Source organism: Syngnathus leptorhynchus, chromosome 5 (assembly GCF_054491065.1).
Source record: "Syngnathus leptorhynchus isolate UIUO chromosome 5, UIUO_Slep, whole genome shotgun sequence".
In the NCBI taxonomy this organism is placed as follows: Eukaryota; Metazoa; Chordata; class Actinopteri; order Syngnathiformes; family Syngnathidae; genus Syngnathus; species Syngnathus leptorhynchus.
Window position 1 is genome coordinate 5,921,404 of NC_141199.1, and position 20,576 is coordinate 5,941,979.

Here is a 20,576-nt window from a genome sequence, read left to right on the forward strand (position 1 = left end):
TAATGTGATCCACTGCATCCACTTTTGCAAATAATTATTAGCAGTCTTGGGGTGAAATAATTCACACGTGCACATTTTTTGTATTAAATATAGAGGACAATAATAGTATAGACAATATACATCTCATCCTCAGCATTTTTATTACAGTAGCTAGAACGTAACATGACAAATGACAAACGACTAACCCTTTTTTCAAATGTATCTATCTTGTGCTACAGTTCAAATCAACAAAGAAAAACGCCATGGACTATTACAATTCAAAATATTAATACTCAGTAGTACACAACACGCACACAACAATAAAACAACCACTGTTAAATTTCTTATCTTCTAAGACTGCAATATTGTAAATTTACTAGTTACACTAGTCATTATTATCTTAGGTCAACATGAATTATTTGTTATACCTTCTGTTAATATTTTTTGTTTTAAAATTTGCAGTGATTGAAATTAATCTTGTACAAATTATTCTTGATTCAAATTAATCTTTAAATATGGAAATAGCATTGTAAAATCCAGCCGATGAGACTCATGAGATTCATACTTCCAACACGTGTTGTGTTGAAGTTCCTCACCTGGAAAAAAAAAAACGTCATCCCTTCCTTCTACAGTATTTTCTTTAGAATAGAAAGAGTGCTCAGCCCAGAAAAAGAGTGCTGTGTGCTACGTTATACGATCATTACATACTCAGTTTTTCCTTGTTGATCAAGTTGCTGTTGAGTATTTTATGCTTGACATAATTGTTGTTAAACTTGTTTGTACAGAATCATACGTCCATCGTAACTGCTGTGATGTGATGTATGTTCATAGTTGGCATCACTTGGTGGTTCAATTTGCTTAATTTTCTTTATAAAAAATATTCCATCAATGTAACTTACTAATAAAATGTATTTACCATAGCAACTCCAACTACTGCACCCCTTGTTATTGGATCTACAGGTAAAAAGTGTCCTAGCAGAATTAACATTTGCAACACACTCTGGTATCAACAGAGTGGGTAACTTCAGCAACTCTAACACAGTATTTATTTGCCTCTGCCAAGGAGAGGAAAGCATTTTTTATTTGTTAGGCAGCAGGATTATGAAAAAAAGCGCAACCAAAACATTCCATAGAATATGTGCATAGGGAGGAACCCATTTATTTTTGGTTTAAATCCAGACAGGGGGAGTTAATCTGTACCCTATTCTCTATAAACAAACAAAAAAGAAGTTATAGTTTTTAAAACCTTTCTTGTAGGAATGTAGTATTGGTTTTATATCATGTTGACACTGTTCCCATAAGGCACATTATAAATATGGACACTGAAAAAGAATGATGTACTGAATTTACTCAATTTTATTTCATCAAGTGGTTGCACAAAATAAAAGCATCTGGATCCATTTTCTTTTTAAGTAGAGCAGTAGTCCTAATCTACTTTTAAAACGTATCTGAATTAAGATAAACAGATCAGGCTCTGTTTTCATTCCGGGCGGTCGAAGCTCATATCCGAGTCCACCGTGCCCGACAATGCGGCAACGAAAAGCAACACCCCGATACACAATACCGTCAATCAATTACACCAAACTCGCATTCGATGGCCTGCACCCGGAAGTAGACCTGCGCCTGTTTACCAAAATTATGTGCAACCACTCGACAAGATAAAATTTTGTACATTCAATCCACCATTGTTTTTAGTGTAGTCGTAAATCACTGAGTTGATAGTCCCATTAATATCAATAATTTACTGAACCACAGAAGAACACGTTCTGATCCATCTGTTGAGGCTTCTAGCGTCAAACTCATGCAGCTCAATTATAGAACTGAAAGTGCAATGGATGGTGTCTCCTTTTAGATCAAACTTGATTCAGAAAGTAATGAAATTTGCCAGACCAGACTAGCCAGTTACACTGGAGACGGAGGGGTCTGTCTCGCATTTCAGCTTGAGTGGAGGCTTGATGGTGTCAGGTGCAGACATGTTTGACGATGACTGAGGAGGTGTGGGGGAATCAAAGCCCTTGGCCTCTCCATTCACACTCTCTTCTCCATGCCCCGCTGGGGACTCATGCGTGCGCATGTGCTTGGCCAGATGATCGCTGCGCATAAACACCCGAGGGCATAACGCACAGCTAAATTTCTTAGTACCGGTGTGCGTCTGTAAATGTCGCTGCAGTTCATCAGAACGTGTAAAACGCTTGCCGCAGAAGAGCCAGTTACAGACGAAGGGCCGGTCCCCGCTGTGCCACCTTAGGTGAGCCTTCAGATGAGAGGTCTTAGCGTAGGCCTTACCACAGCCAGGGATGTGACAGTTGTGCATGTGCTTCCTCCTGCTGTCATCTGTGCTGTGGCCCATCTGCTCAGCGTGTACACAGTTAGGACACCGACACACTGCCTGGCCGGTACCTCTGGAAGAAGAACGCCTCTGGGACTTTGGCCGGGCCAAAACCACATTCACCCGTGGCTCTTCCAGTGCATAAGGTTCTTGTTGCAAGATATCAGGTGCCAGTGGTTCCATCTTGAAGCCATCAGGAGGGAAGAGGTGAGGTGAGTGTGAAGCTGGTAGATGTTGACTCAGAGGCAGGGAGCACATTTGCGGGTCGGAACTGTAGGAGCCTAAAGAGGACTGCAGACCCATGTTGCAGCCTGGACTCACAGACGGTAAATCAGCACTTTGCCCTGTGTGGAGGTCAATCCAGTTCCCAGACGGAATATCCCTCTGGAAGTCCCACCAGGAAGGGATGGGCATGTCGTCTGTGCTACCACTAGATGGTGCTGTCCGACGCCAGGGTTCATAAGGGTGGGCCATATGAGCTTTGCAGGTGCACTAGTGTAGATGAGATCAGCGACACAAGCTGTTGTTCAAGTATCTTGTTGTGTTGTACAGATGATCACCACATGGCAGGGTGGCGACAAACTATAAACCTGCAGACAGAAAGAGGGCAAATGATTAACTCATATACATCAGCTCTTTATTTGTTACAGACATTCCATCAGTGACTTCATAAAACCATGAGCGATGAGGTCACCCCCCCCCCCCCCACCCCGCCAACCCTTCCCAGACTATGTATACGCATGCCTTTGTGGTGCTGACATTTCTAAACTTCAGATATGCAAGCATTGAGGCCAGAATCCTCTTTAATGCAAGATTTGAACAACAATCTTCACATACACCTCCCTCATTGCTGCGGATACTACAATTCTCACATTACGTGGCCACGCAGACTGAAGAGAGGGGGAGACAGACATGTCCAGGCACAGGCCTGCCACATGCATCCGCTGCCAGGTACTTCCCATGGAGGACAGTCAAAGAAAAGCTCAAAGAAAACAACATCATTGGTCTTGTGTAAAGGTAGTGGAGGGGGAGATAAATGTTGGTAAGGTTGGAGGAGGGAACGGTGGTTGGGAGGGGTGATGACAGGGGAGCAGTTTGGTAAAGGAAGAAGTTGCAGGGCGGTATGGCTGCGGGCCAAAATCTATTTGTACGTCTCTGTGGTGTGTTGAGATGAAATGAAACTTGGCAGACAGCAGAACCTGTTTTGATGAATCACACTTGATTTATAACCCTTCACGCATCACATGGCTTCAGGCAACATACAAAAGAAGCCCTGTAAAACATTTCAGCTTAAACACACCGGAGGCACCGGTTGCAGTCTGATGACAAACAGAGGCAAACAATATCAAGAACAATCTAAAGGTGCCTCCACAATAAGGAGCAAACACTTAGAAATGCTAGCGGAACCCTGACTCTAGCAGCATTCCAGCTCTCAACAACTCTTTACACCTTCAAATATGTCAGTCAGCTGCAGAAACAAAGCTTGTTAAAATGCAACATGTCTGTAGAAACCGACAACAAGTCGAAAGCTGGCGCGACTTGTGCATGGCTCCAAACAATAAATTCCTTGCTCCAAACAATCTTGTTGACTTCCACCACACCCCCCCATCCTCAAAGATCTACAATTACTTTTACAGCAGGAAACAGTAAAAGAGACTGAAGCTTTAGAAGCTAAGTATCTTGGTCTGAAGATCACTAGGAATGATATCATATCTGACAAAGCAAACAGGACAGACTCCATGAGAAAGCTTGTGAAGACTACTAGTACTTCAAATTTGCTTTACATCCAGTTGGCGTCAGGCTGACTGACAGAGACACATTTTCTCAGTCAATCATCATTTGGTGAGTCAACATGAATGTAGTCTTCCCTCATGAAGGTCCAGTCTCTAATACATGGATCCGACATGCAATGAAATTGTAAACCAATTAGTTAGGAATTCCCTAATGAAAGGTGCGGTGCCTAGGGTCAAACTGATTTATTTCATGTCGGCCTGGAGCCACAGCTACTGCTCTGTAATTTTGGGGGAATGTGACTCCAGCGTACGTCGGAATAGTCGCCCGATCTCCACCGACACTGAGAATAAACACATGAAGCATCCTACTCCTCCATTTGCCAAAGTGCTGGGAATATTGCGAGAAACAGCTGGCAGAGGGCGAAGGGGAGAAGGGGTGGGGTTAATGGGCTGGGGCAATTGGAGGTCTGGCTTGGGAAGAAAATGATGGTGCTAGGCAATGACAGAGCTGTGGTCGTAAAACCTGCCTGGCCAAGACCCAGCATCGCTTATTGGCAGGGGGATAAAGAAACTACTCTGCAGAGAGGGGAAATAATTTGTGTTGATCACCGGTGTCTTCAGACTAATTACATGATATCATTAAAACTTAAGAAGTAGTTCATTCTCGTAGTAAATGTGGTTTATTGTGGACATATCAGCTTAAGTAAAAAGATGTCAAATTGGAACTGACCAGGACTTATGGCAAGGATGGTGACTTTGAAATTACCGCTCTGAGCTTCAAACACGTTTGGCTCAAAACTAAAGCTTTTAGGCATGATAGGAACATAGAAAATAAATACAGTGCAACTTACAGAATATTTACTACATTTGACTGAAAGGTTGATATTCACAGATGAGGACGCTGTCCCTGTATGATTCGGGCCAGCTAGTTTTGTGCGTGTCGAAAAACTCACCGGGTCTTGTTAACGCATTAAACCCTCTTTGGTCTATCTTAACCTGACCTGTCTCAGTTGCTGCATATCTCATCATCTGCTCACAACATTCGCGCTGCTCAGCAGATTTTTTTGGATGTCCCTAAAACATCCCCTGCACTACTGGGTCTGTCTGCATTTCAGGATGCTGCAGTGACAACCTGAAATGAATATCAAAAACCTTTAAAACTACTACCCCTGTTCGGCCTTTTAAACCCTGACAATGGATGTGCTCAAAGACGAGTGCTACAAGTGGTTGTGGAAAAATTCACCCTGTGTACATTTTTGAGGGTTTTACTGAAAAAGTCTGATTGCTTGATTTTTATGTTTTATTTGTTGTTGTAATTGTTTTCATCCCGAATACTTCTTTCCTTGGAGAAGTTTTGGTTTCTGCAAATAAATAAATAAATAAATAAATAAATAAATAAATAAATAATAAATGGAAGAATAAAGACATACAAACATACATACATGCATGCATGCATGAACGAACATCCATCCATCCATTTTCTGAACCGCTTTGTCCCCACGGGGGTCGCGGGCGTGCTGGAGCCTATCCCAGCCGTCATCGGGCAGTAGGCGGGGGACACCCTGAACCGGTTGCCAGCCAATCGCAAGGCACACAGAGACGAACAACCATCCACACTCGCACTCATACCTAGGGACAATTTAGAGTCATCAATCGGCCTACCAAGCATGTTTTTGGGATGTGGGAGGAAACCGGAGTGCCCGGAGAAAACCAACGCGGGCTCGGGGAGAACATGCAAACTCCACACAGGGAGGGCCGGAGGTGGAATCGAATCCGCACCCTCCTAACTGTGAGGCGAACGTGCTACCCAGTGCGCCCCCGAGCCGCCTTGCATGAACAAATAAATAAATACATAAATACATAAATAAATAAATAAATAAATAAATAAATGGATGAATGAAGACATACAAACATACATACATCCATGCATGAATGAACGAACGAACGAACGAACAGATGAAAAAAATTAAAATTAAAATTAAAATTAAGTAAATCAATCAATAAATAAATATGTCTGTCTCACAGTTCAGAGGTGCAGGGGTTGATTCAGGCTTTCCTGAGTGGTTGACATGTTCTCCCTGTTCCTGTGAGGAGTTTTGTCCCACATTCCAAAGATGCATAGTTGGCCAATTAAGCACTCCAAAATGTTCGTAGATGTGAGTGAGAGTGCAAATGGTTGTTTTTGTATGTGTACTCTGCGATTGGATGGCGACCAGGGAGGGATGGATGGATGGATGGATGGATGGATGGATGGATGGATGGATAAAAAAAAGACCAGAGATTATGCCATGGGATATCATCAGACGTGCTGTGAGAAATTATCATATTTAGTTGGGTAAAACTTTATTAATAATATTTTATTACTAATATTTATTCTAAATCTATATTCTGCATCGGGGTCAGAACCCCCCATTTTTCATGGAAAAGGCTTGTTGCAGGTTTATTCTTGCTTCTCAATAATTTTTTGTGTTAAAAAATGTAATCATTTATAATGGCCGTCAATTTAAAGCAGATTTTCAATATTATTTGTGGGGCAATCCAGTTCCCACCCTTCACAATTAGTGGGGCTCCACTGTATCTTTGTTTATTTATCAACTAACAATGCATAGTGACAGACAGGACTTTGAAATGCTCTTCCATTGAATGGCAGAAGGTACAATAAACCTGTGTATCCTGTTGTCCTCTACACAAAAGAATTATGTTCATGTTGAGTAAGTCAATTTCAGAGGACAACTTCATTATTTCAGTATGTCTACTTTTTTTTGTCATATTTTATTTTAGCACATAAAACGCCGTGACATTTTTTTAATGTAAAGTGGGTGCGTCAGTTTATAAAAGGTTGGGGAATATTTGTTTGGACACGACAGTTTTACACCTGATTTAATGACACAGTCACAGAGCTCTCATGAGAGTACATCTGTGTGTGATATCGCTAGAAATGTATTTCACAGTTGATTTATGGGTTGTCACCAGTTCGTCATATGGCACATATCAAGTATTGCAACTTTCTTTTTATTTTTAAAGAGAGCAGGTCAGGCTTGATTTCTCTTGTATAACATTTAACATTTTACCCACGAAGCATTACAAGTAATATTTGTTCTAGTGTGTAGTGGGGTATTTAAATGAGTATATTTGGAATGCTGTACTTGAATATTTTTCTTTTATAAGATAGATGGAACATCAAAAATGATTGATGGACAGATGGATCTAGGTCTCTTTAATGTCTAATTGAGTTTTAGGCAGTGTACTTTATGCACAAAAATGTTTGTTGTTAATGCTGTGTGGCTTCTTATTAATCGTTTTAAATTAATTATAATTCAAACTAATTCATCCAAATTATCATGTTACCATACAATTAAAATTAAGTCTCTGGAAGAAACCACAAACATATTTTGGCATGCACCCCATTTCTGCTGCATCATGGAAACCATTTATGATACTGCCGAAAATTGTGATTACGTATTATTAAAACAAAATACGACCAAAATTTGATTTTGCAATTACAGCACATTATAGGCTTCCTCGGTAAACTCTTTTTAAGCCCCCCCCCCCAAAAAAAAAGCCTCTAACTTGAATTGACACTCTCTTCTCTGGGGTTGACTGCAACTTTTCAGATCGTCAATAGATAGGTAGACGTGTCATCCTCAATCAATCAATTAATCTTAAACACTAGTAGTCAAGATATGGTCACAATTTAAGCATTACCTGTTTGACTATGAAAACTCGCCTTGCCGTTGAAGGGGAAATATTAGGTCACATTGGCTGAAGGAAGTTTGCCTCAATTCAACTCTGCTTCTTCCACTGGGTCGGAAAAACTCCACAGAAGAGAAATATCCTCATCATATATCATGTGCACATGTTCCACGAGAGCTGATAGAGCTTTTTTGTTGCGCTCACAATCGTGTGACAAACTTTACTGCAGCGCATCTTGAGGCCCCGCCCTCTCCTGCTGCGTCCTCACCTCCAAACCGCTGACGCCTTCCCTCATTCCTTGTTCCATTTATGTCGTACTTGCGTCTCTTGTCTCGTTAAGCAGGTTTTATTTATTCAGGAAAAAAAAAAACCTCATCAAACACATAGGCTCTAGCCTGCAACCCTCGTCAGGAGAAGCGGTATATCTATATCTAGATTATAATATATATATATATATATATATATATATATATATATATATATATATATATATATATATATATATATATATATATATATATATATATATATATATAGAGAGAGAGAGAGAGAGAGAGAGAGAGAGAGAGAGAGAGAGAGAGAGAGAGAGAGAGAGAGAGAGAGAGAGAGAGAAATACATACACACGCATGCATGCACGCATGCACCCCACACACATACACACCCACACCCACAGCCACACACACACACACACACACACACACACACACACACACACACACACACACACATCCGTATCCAGGTGGCACGGCCACTGAAGCAAAGGGCCTAAAAAAGAACCTGAGTGTTTTTAAGGAACCAAAACAGCTGGTGAGAAGCTCAGAAGAATCTAAAGCAGACATGATGGTAGGGGATGACCTCTAATAAAGCACAGCATAATGATGTGTCTTCCCAGGGGATTATTGGTAAAATGAGAAAAATTCTGTGTTTCAATGTCCATCTGGCTAGCATAAAAGTCGAGCATCAAACCGTTAAGCTATTCCTGCAATCGGAACCATTTTTATGTGTTGACTTTCAACTCTCACCGTATTTTACAACCCCCCACAGCATAAAAGTGATTTTGAAATTTAGAATAGAGCAATTAGGATCAGCAATTAAATTTGTGGTTAAAAGGCAAAGGTGGAAAATGGGAGGAGAAGATGGGCAGCATCAGTCGTACAGACGGTAATGACGGCGCCACTGCTGTTCAACAATCAAAGATGGGAGGCGGGTGCTTGCGAGGAAGTCTAACTTTGCAAAATACAGGTGTTTGCCACCATCAAAGCACAGCTTGCAAAAATGACTGGGTTTGAAGTTGAAAGAGGAGCCAGGAGAAAAGGGGGGCAGTGTGATGAGTGAGTGAATGAGTACCTGTTTGAGGAGGAAACGGTATCTTAACGTTCTGGGCCAGATATTACCTGCGAGATTTTGAATCAGTTACAGTTATTTATGACTTTATTCACATTTCCCTTGCTTATGGAGTGAAAGTAAGGCTTTGTTCTAAAGTCTGGCCAGTCAAAAGGAAACGATGACAAGGTTCTCATGGGTTATGACAACAACAATGGTCAGCGCATAAAATTTTCATACAAACTACAAATAGTAGGAACATATGGACACAGAAGGAAGGTTATTACACAAAGTTTAGACATTCATTGTTTTGTCTCATGGAAGTAATGTTCACCTTTAGATGACTAATTGCAAGAGTAATCATTTATACCTCAGTGACATAAATATAAAACGTATTAACTACTGTAGTTATTCACGCACACCACAAGAAGAAGAAAAAGATTATTTTGGGAACCACAGACCTTTCTGTGTATGTTACAGACCACAAAGTCATGCTGAAGTAACAGGAAGTGTGTGTGGAAAAACGGTGTCAAGAACAAAGTGTCAACAAGCTATGAAACATTTGGTCTCTGTTTCATTGGGAGAATAATGCCACAACAAAACTCATAAATTGCATTGAATAAACGACAATAAGGCCTTTTAATTCTTGATTAAATATATCGTCCATATACCTATGACTTAGGTCTTTGTTATTTCATAGTCGAAATACATAGAAAATTAATTCAGCTGCAAATCATGTTGTTTTTTGAACTTATTGCCTTCATGTTAGGTTTTGCCTTTTCAAAAATGAGCAGTAATAATGTGAAGTTATTTCCCAATGTGTCTGTGTTTGCTAGTTGTTTCGAAGACGCTCCACCAACATGCTGTGACAGGTAAGGAATTGCCGGTGGTGACTAAATTTTTGTTTTTTGTTTTTATGTAGATGAGGGGGTGACATTGAAACTTGTGTTAAGTACATTCAAATTAATCAATGCAAGAGTTCCTCAAAACTAAGTCCTCTTCAACACAAAAATGATTTCAGGATTTCAGACTTTTGAAATAATTAATTTCTATATAAAGCTCTGTACTGTATATACAAAAACCTTTGCAAAGTAATTCACAACAGAAGCAGAATTAGACCTCCTGTTTTGCATATAGTGACAGGTGAATTCAAATCACCTCTCAGGAGTGTCATCAATTATAGGATTTCCCAGTCTTAAGAATTCACAAGGTGTTATCATATACCATGTACTGCTCAACTGTGAAACATCTCTCTCTCTCTCTCTCTCTCTCTCTCTCTCTCTCTCTCTCTCTCTCTCTCTCTCTCTCTCTCTATCTATCTATCTATCTATCTATCTATCTATCTATCTATCTATCTATCTTTCTATCTTTCTATCCGTCCGTCCTTCCGTGTGTGTGTGCAGGTGTGCGCGTGCGTGTGTGTGCGCGCGTGCGTGTGTGCGTGTATGTGTGTGTGTGTGTGTGTGTGTGTGAGAGAGAGAGAGAGAGAGAGAGAGAGAGAGAGAGAGAGAGAGAGAGAGAGAGAGAGAGAGAGAGAGAGAATGAGAAAGAATGAGAAAGAATGAGAAAGAATGAGAAAGAATGAGAAAGAGAGAGGGATAGAGAGAGAGAGAGAGAGAGAGAGAGAGAGAGAGAGAGAGAGAGAGAGAGAGAGAGAGAGAGAGAGAGAGAGAGAGAGAGAAATGAGAAAGAGAGAGGGAGAGAGAGAGAGAGAGAGAGAGAGAGAGAGAGAGAGAGAGAGACATCTTAAAATACATAGGGCCTACGCATTAAATCTGAATTGCATTTGGAACCACAGGAAGTCCCTAAGCACAAAGACTCTATTGTTCATAATTTCCCCAATTGTTTTTGTATGTGTACTGTATTTTGTATCCATGGTCTTGCCACTTTAGATGTTATAGAATTATTGGTGTCTGTTGTTTTGCACCTTGATGGCCAGAATTTTTGCATCCGGACACATTTTTTTTTCTTTTTGTTGCACACTGAATGTTGATGCTACTGTCTGAAATGGTACAGCTGGGAGAAGCAGTACAATTGGTTGAAGGGAGCTATGGTGTATTTTGTTTGGTGAAGCAGAATTTGTACAGTTATTTATGACTGTATTAATATTGTAGTTGTTATGATGATGATTTCGAATATTATTTTGTTTTATTATATGGTTTGTTATATTTTTCGTATATTTTGTGTCTTGTATTGTAATGTAAATCACATTATCCAGTTTGTTGTAGTTAATGCCTAAATTATTATATCTCTAATTCAGTGGTTCTTAACCTTGTTGGAGGTACCGAACCCCACCATGTTCATGTGTGCAACATTCAAAAAAAAAAAATCTAATTCAAGACATAGATGTTTTTTACTGGTGCGCAAAATGAGCCGTGCATGATCATCCCCTTGTTCAAAGAACAAAACCAACACAATGCATGAACTCAACAAATTACATACCTGCAAATCAGTGTGCCTTTGCGAGACCAGTTCAGATATGCGTTATCACGAATTTACACGATAAATATGTGTTCGGACCTCTGCAGTGGAGGCTCTGCCGAACCCCTGAAACCGACTCACCGGACCCCTAGGGTTCGATCAAACCCAGGTTAAGAACCACTGCTCTAATTAGTGTGAAGGCGAAGGCCTTCACACTATTGTTATTGTATTTGCTTTCACTTCATTCTTAGTCGCGATAAATAAATATTTCTCCATTGGCTTTCTTTTAGTGTGTTCTGGCTTTTGTTTATGCAATACTGTACGTATGTGTGAGTCACCTCATATTTGTGTTTGCCTTTGTCTCAAGAGGGTGTCTATTTCCAATGGTGTTTTTGCTGTTTGTGTATAAGGATAGACAATATGTGCAGTGCCTGTCAGCACACTCCAGGAGATGAAAGGCCAACACGGGTGTGTAAGAGGATGAGTGCCATTCAGGTAACAAGTTGTCTCCTCGAAACCTCTCAAGAATTCATTTCTGGTGCCTCCGGCATTCCAAAGTTACCATAAGCCTGTTCACTGCAGGCTGCATAAAAATCACTCAAGATACAACAATATAATATAATATTAAAAAAATGTTTTGTGCATGACGATCTGTATGTGCCTGCCATCATAAATATGACTGAACCTCTGACAAAACTAACAGGTAAAACAGAGTCACCTTTTACTCATGTAAATGACAATGTGTATCAGTTATTAACACAACAGCATTCTGGTTTTGACAAACGTAATGACATACAAAGAATGTTGCAATGCTGTTGAACAGGTAGTGTCTATTTGAGATGGTAATTAACTGGTAGCACATTTCCTACTCTTTTTAATTCCGATGAAGTTATTTTTGGGTGACTACGTACATGTAAATGAGTGAGCAGAAATTACATTATCATGCTGTGACCATGGGCAGACCTACGATGATTTCAGCCATAATGGAGTGTCACTTAAATCATTTTATTAGGGAAGCAGAGAACATTACAATCAATTTTCTAGACTATAGAAAGTAATAGTAATGGCAATAGCATAGGTTTTTTTTACCCTTGACCTGTTGACATATCAGCTAACGCAACTAGAATGTACCCTACCCTCAAGTGAAAAGTCCAAGATGAACATTTATTTCCAAAATAAAGTTTAATTTGTATTTAAATGGATTTTAAGTTTCTTTATTTAACTGTAAAAATCTATTCAGCAATATTTTAGATTTTTTTTTTTTCAATGCTGCGTATCAGGAACCAGATACGACCTAATAGCATTAATATATCACATTGTGGTGCCGAAGAAAAGGAGACGCAGGAGGTATGTCACGATAAACTTTATTGAACATGCTAGAGCAGGGGTGTCAAACTCATTTTTTTCACTGGCCGCATTGTAGTCATAGCTTCTTTCGGAGGGCCATTATGACTTTCAACCCAAATAAATGTATGAACATCTCATATTATATACAGTAAAAGCTACAAAACAAACTGACAAATGACTAGTTTTCAAATCAGACGAGTAAAAACTGGTCAAATATTTTAAAAAAAAGATATTATTAAAAGTGAAGACAATTTGCAATTGTAGTCATGACACACGAATTTGATGCACAATTTGTCTTCGTGGGCCACAGAAAATGATGTGGCGGCCGTAGCTGGCCTCCAGGCCTTGAGTTTGACACCCGTGTGCTTGCGAGCAGGGGAAAAATACGACACACAATGGACGAGCGTCACTACATAAAACCACACGTTCAACACACACTCTTCGACCTTAGGTTCCGCCGGGGGAATTCCGTATACGAACACCACAACACAACAATGAAAATATCTCCTGAAGTTTACACAAACAGTTAATGGCTGAGTTGGACGAATTAAATTCTATAATGCCCCCCGCCCTCTTTCTTTAAAAAAAAACAAACAAACTAGAAAGTGGCAAAAATTAAATAAATGGTCGTTTTTCAAAAGTGTTAGTGTTCTTATCATCGCCCAATTCCAGAATGACCCAATAGATATCCGTGCACTCATAGCACAACGAAATACTCAAACGGCTTGCCGTAGTAAGCATTCCGGGGTCGACAATTTTGGCAAACAAAATGAAGCAATGTTGACAGCCGTAGCTAATGTTAAACAGCGTTTAGCAGCCCTTGCTCACATGAGCGACAGGAGACCAAGATAAAGGTGTGCCAGGAGAAACGAGTCCTTTTAAGTACACACTTTAGGATTTCTTGGTCACGTGACTCTTGTGTCTCCAACCTGTCTGTCCCCAGCCGGTGTTGTCAGCGTTCACAATTTCCGACAGGTAAATTCCGTATTTGGCAGCAATTGTAATGGTGATTGCGCTAGTTTACACAGTTTTGACACTAGCACTGTAGTTGCCCCCCCAAAAAAAGGCATTAGACATTGCACGACATGCGCGTTGCATTTATCGAGCATTTTGTATTCAGGCCCTTTCTTGTTCAATAAACACGGAACCTGCAACTATCTCACATTCGCTGAATTTATTTCCGGAATTAAACGCTGACGTTGACGTGAAGTCGGAGCGATTCTTCGGCAGTGTTGGTGGGCGGATTTGTGCAGATTACAGTCAATAAAGTGCTCTCTGCACATAACTGCTTCCTAATCCTTAGCCGTCGCTGGCGTGGAAGAGGTAGTCGATGTTTATCACTTTTGGGACTCAACAAGAGGGTTTGGGTGGATTTTTTTTTTCTTCTCGTCCGCACATAAATGCAGATTTGCAGTGCTGCGCGCGTACACGTAAACTCACGCGCACGCGCGCACACACTCGTCAAAGGATTAAAAACATTGCTGCAGAACCTTTTAAAGACTTTTAAAGACATGCAGGCACATCATTGTTACACTGAACACAAAACGAACACGAGGGGTGACTCAATAGGTTCAGATTTTTTAGGATGTCAACGCCAATCAGAATATAAAGCATACAGTATACTAAGGTAATAAAATGGTTATTACAGTATTTTTCAAATTAGTAGACTATTTAGACACCAATTCTTAAAATCACATATCATCACGTGCCCATATTGCCACAAGTATTTTTAGGGATCCTTTGAAATGTGTACAGTATGTAAGCACAGAAGGAAATAGTGATTGAAGATATAGCTACCATCAAACTTGCCTGCGTTTCTGTCTTCTGTTAACTACAAATAAAATGTCAAATTATTTTTCTTGTGAAAATGATACTTCATAATACAAAAAAGGTGTATTAATATAGCTCCAGAAGTAACAGCCATGATTCTGCAGTGTATGAGAGCACCATTTGAGGATTTCTTGCTTTCTTTTATAAGAAGCTAAGAATTTCTGAATTTCCTTTATGTTTTAGGATGGCAGAAGATCCCATGTCATGTGACTGTTTTCTTTCATTGCCGCCTGGCTCTCTTGATGACCATGTCATTTTTGGGAAGAACTCTGACCGTCCCCGGGATGAGGTGCAGGAAGTGGTACATTATCTCCCAACATCTCACCCTCCCGGCAGCATACTGGAGGTAATATCACTATAGTCACTTATTTCCAATGATGCACATAGACATTTGGGGGTATCAGGTGCTCAACAACAACAAACAGCAATTCATATTATACTGTACCTAGTACCAGCTATTTATTGCATAGCAACTGAGGGTCACTTACATGCATCACAGTAAAAATGTACAGTAGACCTCTGCTATTGGTTGAGGACAGCTTGCCCGCGAATAGCAAAAAACAATGTATTGTAATACGTAATTGATGACCAGTTTAAATTTGGGTTTTATTTTTTTAAACTTAAAAATGACAGCCATGCCAGCAGCTGTATTTCCCTGGAGTCAGAAAATGATCCTATATTTCAACTTTGACCTTAATTCCAAAACAACAAATTGAATTTTTGAATATTTTTTTCAGACCTTTTGTTTATGTTTCAATTAATTATACACTGTTCAAGAATGTGATAGGAAGAAAACCATAAGAATATTTACTATTCGGTTAAGTTTATTATTTTTGTTGTTGTAAAGACAGCATTTGATCTTCCGTTAATACAGTATGTAATATGTTAGCAAAGCCGCTATTACAACCTTACCTCTGTGTCTGGTATTATAAATGCATGTCTGATATTTTTAATCAACCAGTGTCACAATTGGTAAAGAAACTGACGAGTTATGGAATTATTGGAGCCAAACAGAGTTATGAACAAGTTTGCCAGCTGAGGTTTTCTCTAGTGCAGTAGTTTTCAAACGCACCCGTTGAAATGGATATGTTATCATTTCCACCTTTTCCACTAATTATTAGATGAATTCAGATAATCAATTTGAGCTTGCGAGCCACCCAAAAAGGAAAACTACTTTTCTGGGGGGTGGGGGTGTATTGACACAGAGAAATGTGTTGGGGAACATCTCGACAGTCCAGGGGTCATCGGTCTCGTTTATCTCCTTCTTAATTAATGTCTTTCCAATTTGTTGTTCTCTTTCATTCGTAGTGTACGTACATACAGATCCCTCAAGTGGAGCAGACATATGCTGTCATTCTGAGTAAACCAGCTTGGATGTGGGGAGCTGAAATGGGAGCCAACGATCAGGGAGTTTGTATCGGGAATGAGGCAGTCTGGACTCGGGAGGCTGTTACTCCTGAAGAGGCTTTGCTGGGCATGGATCTTGTGAGGTGAGCTAGCTACTGCTGAACACACTGACAACAGCATCTGGAGCAACTCAATGTTTCAGTCTTTTTGTAAATGATTTGAAAGTAAGTGGTGTTTTGGAACACCTTTTATTTACTCAATGGTCAATCCGCCACCTACATCTCTCGACAGCTGAAGATTTAGTTCAACATTGACTCACGTGAACTGTTCAAAAGTGCCTGCTGTTCTTTTGCTTGTTTGCTTGTTATTCATTATTGATTTTAATTTAAGGACAAACATGCTAAGAGCAGCATTATTTCTGCTCCCCTCAGGTTGGGCCTGGAGCGTGGTGACAGTGCACGGGCGGCGCTCACCGTCATCACTGGCCTCCTGGAGCAGCACGGACAAGGAGGTCAATGTAGGGAAGATCCAGAACCTTTTAGCTACCATAACACTTTCCTTCTCGTGGACCGTAATGAGGCTTGGGTGCTGGAAACAGCTGGAAGACTGTGGGCGGCACAGAAGATCTCAGGTGATACTGTTCATGGAGATTTCCTCCGCCTCAACGTCACATTTGAATAAGGTTCTGAGTTTCCCAACAGAACGTTGTTCAAAAGTGTTGTTTGGTTATTCAGAGTGACTCCAAACGGGTATGCGAATGGGTGAACGTGAGACTTTGTAAAGCGCTTCGAACATTATGGTGTACATAAAAGCACTATATAAGTGCACTCCATTTGCTGTTAAAATGAATTAAGTCATGATACAATGACACCCCCCAAAAAACATCCGCCAATCAGCAATGTGAAAGGTGAACCTTGTTAAAGCGAGGCAACACTGTTCTTTGAAATTGACAAACCTGACTTTGCCCACATTCCTGTTGACTAGCCACAAAGTCACATTTAGCCCGTGTGTAAAAGCCAATTTCTCTTCTCAGAGGGTGTGACAAACATCTCCAACCAGTTGACCATCGGCACCGACATTTCTGCAGAGCATCCTGAGCTGCGGAGTGTGGCCCAGGCTCAGGGCTGGTGGGATGGTGTAGGAGAGTTTAACTTTTCACAAGTGTTCAGCCCGGAGACGCAACCTGTCAGGATGGAGCTTGCCAAAAAGCGCTATAAGGGGGGTGCAGAACTGCTCCAGCAACATGACGGTGAGGGTCATAGGCTTTGAAAGTACGACCCAGAAAATTCTGAATTGGCTTTGGTAAGGCTGTTTGTATTAAAAATAAAAAACAAAGAGAAATAATAAAACAATGTTGGATTGTAATTCCCTCTGTTATTTTTGGTTATTAATTGCATTATACGTAAAGATTTTTAAATATTACCATTGGTGCATGAATAACTATCATGCAGCATACCCTTTTAAAATACGAGTCTAAAAAAGCCAAATGCACTTCAAGAATTACATAGAGGGGAAAAATTATAACTAATGAATATAAATGGCTGATGTCTACTTTTTGTTTGATTTTAATGTTTGCATCTACAGCCTTGTACCTCTGTCTCAGTGTGTCTTACTATGCTCATCATATGTGACTAGGAAGAGCAATATTGTAAATTAATTTCTGAACTTGAATGGGTTTGCTTATGTTCACGGGGTACAAAGTTTGCTATTTGGATAACTGAGTTGAATACTTATCCTATGTACAGAATGTATACTATTGGATTCTGCAGTAATTTTCCGGTATGGTTTAGGTTCCATGACAGCAGAGGTGATGATGTCTATTCTAAGGGACAAGCCCAGTGGCATCTGCATGGACTCTGGCGGTTTTTGCACCACAGGCAGTATGGTATCTATACTGCCCAGAAACACCAACCTGCCCTGCATCCACTTCTTCACTGCTACTCCAGACCCCTCTCGGTTTGTAAATTTCAAAACCCCCAAAGTACCCAAATATATATTCCAAACATACTGAAAAACAATGACTTTAACAGACAGAGCAGTTTTCCGACAAGCAAGCAATTGTAAAAATTGAAGGGAAAAAACTCTTTGGCTGTTAACAAGGTTTTTAGCAATTAATACTAATGGACTAAAGGCTGTTCATATTAATGCCTTGAGTCTTTTGGTATTTCAAAAATGTTTACTTTGCTAGCAAAATCTGTGAAATACTATGAGAAACGGCAGTTTGGCTAACATTTGCGACCTTGAACGAACAATGCCGAACCATGCAGAGAATGTAACGTTACATTATGACAACACTCACAATTGTTCGCCCCTCAGTCGGATATGGGCTTTAATATTAAATGCCTCCAGACCAGCCTTATTTGGCTCGGTTCGCCCGCCGTTGCTTTTTCATTTGGGGCAAGAATGAACTGAACTGTGCAAGTCATCACTGCATAGTGAACACTTGCAAGTTTTTGTCATAATATTTCATGAGTTGGTGAATTTCGGCCAATGGTGTTGTTGCATGGTGTGGTTGCAAATTACAGCCCATCAGATGCACAAAGGTTTTCACACAGATGAAAAATCTATTTTCGGATTACAAATATTTTGTTTTATTGATTGGGTGTTACCTGAGCCCTCAGTACATACATGGGATGCTATTTTCAGTCGACAAGTGGCAAAATTTGTTCTTAAAGATTTTTTACTGTATACATGAAATATAGTGAAGTTAACAAATTTATTTTGGACGAAAAACTATATGTGTGTGTGCAGTTGAGTTCCTTGCCACATTGCTTAAGAAACGCAACATCCGTTGGCCAATCAGATAATAGTGACATAATGGCCCCGCTTGTCCTGCGTTTTGGAACCACCTCGGAGGAGGTTCTGCAAAGCAGTTCCATTGTAACCATAAGACCCCCAAAAATCGAATGGAAAAGCAACCAGTCTCGGCCATTTCAGTGTGGAACTGGTACGATGGAAAAGCTCTATTGGAAAAGCTCTTGAATGTACTTCTGTGTCAATTACTTTTTTTTTTTTTTTTTCCTCCATTTCGTCATTTCTTGCTCCTCATCCTCCAGGTCCATATTCAAACCTTATATCTTCTCTAAGGATTACACACCTGTGCTTAGTGTGGTCTCTCCATACTTTGGTCCTGATGATCCTGTAAGGAAGCAGCCGCGCTTTCAGGGACAGGTGGACCGCAGACATGACCTTTACAAGGCTCACCAGGAGGCGCTTAACACCATGAAGACTGACCCGGTAGGTCAATTACTTGTTTAAAAAAAAAAACACGTTTACTTCACACATGAAATGCATTGTTCAAATGTACATCAAACCTTAACAATAATGTTGAGTTGCTCAGTGTTTTGTCAGAGATTAGAATGAGCGCTACTAACAATTTGACACAGTAAGTGCATTGCGTTATAGTGTACAGTAATGATTCAGAGAACACATTTTAAATATTTATTGAAACAACTTTGTCAATTTACAGAATCCTGCCAACAATAGAAACCAAAAATACAAAGCTGGCAGGACTAATCAAATTCAAATTCATCCAGTTATTTCTCTTTGTTTGTACGTCCTTTTTCTTATTCCTGGCAGGACAAGGGCGTGGCCATATATGAGATTCTGAGGGACCTCGAGTCGCAGTGTCTGAGTGAAATTTCCGCCATGTTGAGTGGAGAGATAGCAGGCGATGAACTAGGAAACTTGTTTTTTGATTGTGTGGACACGGAGCTCAAGTTCTATCAATGATAGGTGGGAAGACTATTGATTTTGATCCCAAATGATCTACCACAGTCTGAAAACTTGCCCTGGTTCAACAACGTTTCTTATAGTGCATAGAAATTACAATCTAACCAATTAACTGTGAACATTAAGTTAGGAACAACACTTTTCCCCATCCTGTTGGAACAGCCAATCAGGTTAAAGGTCACACTGTTTGTGGTGTCAGTGGCTTATTCTCTGCATGTACATGAAGCTGTCATGTATGATGATCAACTGTTTTAGCTTACAGTGGCCTCAACTGTTCATTCCCAGCAAATGGAAAGTGGCAGGAGAGGCCACAGTGGGCTTTTTGGAACGTTTATCCTCCAACTTGTCGCTGCCTCACCACACACATTGCTTGATACCATAATATCATGAATTAAGACTAAATATTTAAAGTGTGTCTGTAGTGTTAATAATGGTGTAGATGGCACGTGCAATAATGTCGCAATGGTTATGCACTTCAGCATTGTATAGAGTATGGCTACATGAACAATGTGAAATAAATACTGTCTAGAACGACACCTGTTTCTTTTCGAGTCTCGACACCAAAGCGCAAAGTAAAAGAAATACCATAAATGTGAATAAGAGGAAATAAGATTAAATAAGAAAACGTTCTCATAATGGAGAAATTTGTATTGTTTCAGGCTTTCAGCTGCAATAATGGATACAGAAAAACAACCGCATGCAAGGAAAACACAGAAAATGTATCTTTTGTATGTGCTCAAGAACATTAATATAACTGAAGTACATCTGTGCACAGAGCAGAGAGGAAAAGAGTCATAGTGATTTTCTTTCAAAGAACCCATAAAAATCACAGTGGAATTAA

At 40.1% G+C, this 20,576-nt stretch overlaps 2 protein-coding genes across 3 annotated transcripts; one reads left to right on the forward strand and one right to left on the reverse strand.

The window, feature by feature from the left end:
- Positions 1-123: 123 nt before the first annotated feature.
- sp6 (Sp6 transcription factor) lies at positions 124-7,947 on the reverse strand. The gene is made up of 2 exons (XM_085912188.1): positions 7,747-7,947; positions 124-2,898 (listed from the first exon to the last, which is right to left on the reverse strand). Exon 2 carries the CDS (start codon positions 2,780-2,782, stop codon positions 1,874-1,876), a length of 909 nt encoding a protein of 302 aa, XP_085768314.1. The 5' UTR covers positions 2,783-2,898; positions 7,747-7,947; the 3' UTR covers positions 124-1,873.
- A 5,589-nt stretch (positions 7,948-13,536) lies between these two features.
- Positions 13,537-20,564, forward strand: scrn2 (secernin 2). 2 transcript variants are annotated; one of them, XM_085912093.1, is made up of 8 exons: positions 13,537-13,801; positions 14,840-15,002; positions 15,965-16,146; positions 16,435-16,634; positions 17,037-17,252; positions 17,794-17,959; positions 19,060-19,240; positions 19,583-20,564. In XM_085912093.1, exons 2-8 carry the CDS (start codon positions 14,841-14,843, stop codon positions 19,733-19,735), a joined length of 1,260 nt encoding a protein of 419 aa, XP_085768219.1. In that variant the 5' UTR covers positions 13,537-13,801; position 14,840; the 3' UTR covers positions 19,736-20,564. The 2 variants fall into 2 exon arrangements, with proteins under 2 accessions (XP_085768219.1, XP_085768220.1); XM_085912094.1 differs by lacking the exon at positions 13,537-13,801 and adding an exon at positions 14,025-14,149.
- Positions 20,565-20,576: the final 12 nt, after the last annotated feature.

What these genes read in the sequence shown, in the direction of transcription:
- sp6 (XM_085912188.1), bottom strand. Translation starts at nt 2,782, where the DNA reads ATGGCCCACCCTTATGAACCCTGGCGTCGGACAGCACCATCTAGTGGT.
- scrn2 (XM_085912093.1), top strand. Translation starts at nt 14,841, where the DNA reads ATGGCAGAAGATCCCATGTCATGTGACTGTTTTCTTTCATTGCCGCCT. An exon ending in GGCGGCACAGAAGATCTCAG is followed by an intron (nt 16,635 to 17,036) that starts GTGATACTGTTC and finishes TTCTCTTCTCAG; the next exon opens with AGGGTGTGACAAACATCTCC. An exon ending in GCTACTCCAGACCCCTCTCG is followed by an intron (nt 17,960 to 19,059) that starts GTTTGTAAATTT and finishes CTCATCCTCCAG; the next exon opens with GTCCATATTCAAACCTTATA.